This window comes from Bactrocera neohumeralis, chromosome 3, assembly GCF_024586455.1.
Source record: "Bactrocera neohumeralis isolate Rockhampton chromosome 3, APGP_CSIRO_Bneo_wtdbg2-racon-allhic-juicebox.fasta_v2, whole genome shotgun sequence".
NCBI lineage: Eukaryota > Metazoa > Arthropoda > Insecta > Diptera > Tephritidae > Bactrocera > Bactrocera neohumeralis.
Window position 1 is genome coordinate 39,535,897 of NC_065920.1, and position 3,658 is coordinate 39,539,554.

General features: G+C 37.3%; 1 protein-coding gene across 1 annotated transcript; it reads right to left on the minus strand.

Annotated features, from left to right (window-relative positions):
- Nucleotides 1–2,488, minus strand: LOC126752681 (uncharacterized). Its single transcript, XM_050463650.1, has 2 exons — nt 2,162–2,488; nt 1–417 (listed from the first exon to the last, which is right to left on the minus strand). The coding sequence occupies exons 1-2, from the start codon at nt 2,453–2,455 to the stop codon at nt 55–57; spliced, it is 657 nt and encodes a 218-aa protein (XP_050319607.1). The 5' UTR covers nt 2,456–2,488; the 3' UTR covers nt 1–54.
- Between the last annotated feature and the right edge of the window lie 1,170 nt (nt 2,489–3,658).

Here is a 3,658-nt window from a genome sequence, read left to right on the forward strand (position 1 = left end):
TTTGTATGTATATATCTTTATGTATATATCCATTTCACTTTTACTTAAATTAAATCAATTCAGGGCACCAAACAATTCTCTCTCTCTCGTCTCCCGTAACAGCCAGTGTTCGATTATATCCCAGTGGCACGGATATTTTGATTTTTCTCGCAACAATTTCAATTGGCACCAGAGATCGGAGCGTTTTAAATGCGCATAACCACTCCTCGTCTGAAAGAGTTTGTAGAGCTCGTAATGCTGTTGTGGCGGCAATGATATACGACGCATAAATTTAATCATTTCGAAATAGAATAGTTGACGTATGCCCTTTGCTAATCGTTTGATATCGCTGAAATTTTTTATGTTCATTGCACATAATGCATTGGCATCGATTAGCAGAAGCTTCCGTCCTGTGATTAAGTTAGCACGAAAAGTGTGCTAAAAGTAATATATTTTACATTATTATTAGAGTATTTATTTGTATATATGTATATATTAAATAGATGATATGAATATGTACAATATGCCGAAACTTTGAATTAAGTGTTAGTGTTAGTTAAAATCAGCGTCAGGCATGGTTTGCTTAATATGTATTGTATAATAGAAAGAGGAATGCTATTTTAATTACTCGTCTCGTTACTTTCATGTATATAATAACTGTTATGATAAACATAGGCAACTATGTCTAGGACGTGGGCGAAGGGCATGGTTATGGTCCGGTTTCGCCAATTTAGTACAGATGTTATCTTAAAATATTAAAGAGTTAATGTTGGGAAGTGATAAAATTGCAGATACCATTTATTTCCCTGAATTATTAGCGAATAATAAATATTTGGCATACAGCCAAATCTTCTTCTTCCTCTTTATTGGCATAGGCACCGCTCATAGCCGCGTTTACAACAACGCGCCAATCGTTCTTCCTTCCCACTGTTTGGCGACAATTGGAGATTCCAAGTGTAGCCAGGTCCTTCTCCTCTTAGTATTTCCAGAGGAGTGGAGATATTCTTCTTACTCTGCTTCCCCCGGTGGGTAAGGCATCGAATACTTCCAGAGCTGGAGCGTTTTCATCCATTCGGAAGTCATGACGAGATATTTCGTCCTACCCTCGTTCACTACCTGACACATTTGCCTCGCTTCCTTATCCAGTCTGGAGAAAGCAGAACTAACGACGCGGATGTTGAGGCCAATGATATCAATATTATCGGCGTATGCCATCAGCTGTACACTTTATAATAGATGGTACCTGCTCGAATTATTTTCTTCAGCAGTAGATTGAAAAAGTCGCACGATAGTGATTCGCCTTGTCTGAAACCTCGTTTGATATCGAACGGCTCGGAGAGGTCTTTCCCGATCCTGACGGAACTTTTGGTATTACTCAACGTCAGTTTACACAGCCATATTAGTTTAGTGGGGATACCAAATTCAGACATAGCTGCATAGAAGCAGCTCGTGCTGTCAAAAGCAGCTTTAAAGTCGACGAAGAGCTGGTGTGTGCCGATTCTCTTTTCACGGGTCTTTTCCAAGATTTGGCGCATGGTGAATACCTGGCCGGTTGTTGTTTTTCCAGGTCTAAAGCCACACTGATAAGGTCCAATCAGTTTTTTGACGGTGGGCTTTAATCTTTCACATAATACGTTGAATAGAACCATATATGCAATGTTGAGGAGGCTTATCGCAAGGTATTTGGCGCACATTGTGGATTGGGCAGAGCACACTTAAATACCAATAGTCTGACATGCTTTCGTCCGACCATATTCTACAAAGAAGCTGATGTATGCTCCTTATCAGTTCTTCGCCGCCGTGTTTGAATAGCTTCACCGACAATTCAAATCAGGACCACATAATTCCATGAAGTTTTCCCACCTTACAAGGTTGACCATAAGAACGGAAGAGACGGTTGAGAATGAATTCCTATATTTTGGATTTTTCAATCCGTTATTGATGTCACTTTTACCCGTTTTATGTAAATTTTATCAGTTTTGCCACGTATCATATGAATTATTAACCTTCCGAAATTATAATTAAACTTTTAAATACTAAATTTTTTGTTTTAACTATTTCTTCAAATATTGGTTATATCTAGACATTTCGTAGAGGAATATTGAAAGTAATTAAATTTTGAAACACAATATTCCCAAAACATGTTTGCGTGTGTGAACATGTCCAATTAAATTTTGCTCACCTCGTAATGTGGATAACCAAGGCACTTTAACCAATTACAAACGTCCCCATTAGTCCATCGATAGACGTCTGGTAATGGCAAGGCATCTACAACTCTGGCGGCTAAGTGTAATAAACTTTCCGGCGAGACTTTGAATTCGATAGGTAAATCCGTTTTATTGTATGTTTTCTCGCTGCGCACAGTCAAATGAGTTTCGAATTGAAATGGCTTACTTTCAGCATTCGATATTGACGAAAACTTGAGCAAATGTTTATTTCCGCGAATAAACTTCGGATTCCAGTGGGAGTAACGCATGTCGGCACTGTTAAACAGGTACTAACGCTTGTTTTGCGAATCAAACGAATAGGCGGCAATAAATACAGCCAAATAAAAACGTTCGTAGATGATGCAATCAATATATTTTGTTTGTCGATGATAAGAAAAACAATAAAAACGCTATGGTTTCAAGCTATAATGCCCTTCACAAATACAAAAATGTTTCCAAACTTGAATTTGATTTTGATCGGTCAGTCATATGGCATAATTCGGTCTGAGGATTTCGGATTTTGTGCCGCTGCCTTGGAAAATAATACATGGCATAAATTCGTGAAGATATATTCTTATTATATATTCCGGTTCCGGAGCAGCTTCTGGGAGAGAAAAGCACGTATGCAAAGTTTCAGATCGACATCTCAAAAACTAAGCTAGATCCTTAGTATCTCGTATATACTACAGACGGATATACGAATCATATCGTCACGCTGATCATATATAAATAATTTATAGGACCTCCAAATTTGGCGTTCTCACTATTATTTTTATTGTCCAAGTATAAGGCATTCATCATATTATTCGACAATGATGAATCTTATTTTGTTTGTTATGGAAAAAATGTGTTGTTAATTTGTCAGACGACCATCCAATACTGAATTCAGTCCAAATTATGGCATTCAAAAAACTAAACACGGTGAATTGAACTTGATGATATACTCAAACTTTTCATATAATATTAGGCTTTAGTAGAGTTATGTTGGCTTTGCTCTAAGCGAATCAATCATACTACGACCGAATATCACATATGCGTCACCAAATACTAGCACTTTACCATGCGAGTATTGGACTTGTAGTATTTTCCTCGTTCAAATCGGGTGATTTTTACTTGATAACTTTTTTTAAAAAAAAAACGCATAAAATTAGCAAAATCTCATCGGTTCTTTATTTGAAACGTTAGATTGGTTCATGACATTTACTTTTTGAAGATAATTTTTACCATGCGAGTATTGGACTTGTAGTATTTTCCTCGTTCATTGTGGTATGTCAAGAAACATAGCTAAAAAATGGTAATGAACTTATATAAAAGAACTGAAGCCGTTGGACCTTTCCAAGCGACATCGCGTTCAATGGGGGAAAATCTGACGTTTTCGCGCCAAATTTTGTTCAGCGATGAGGTCGATTCCTGGCTCAGTGGGCAATCAGTAAAAGCAACGGTCCAAATTTCTTCAAAAATGATGACGGTAA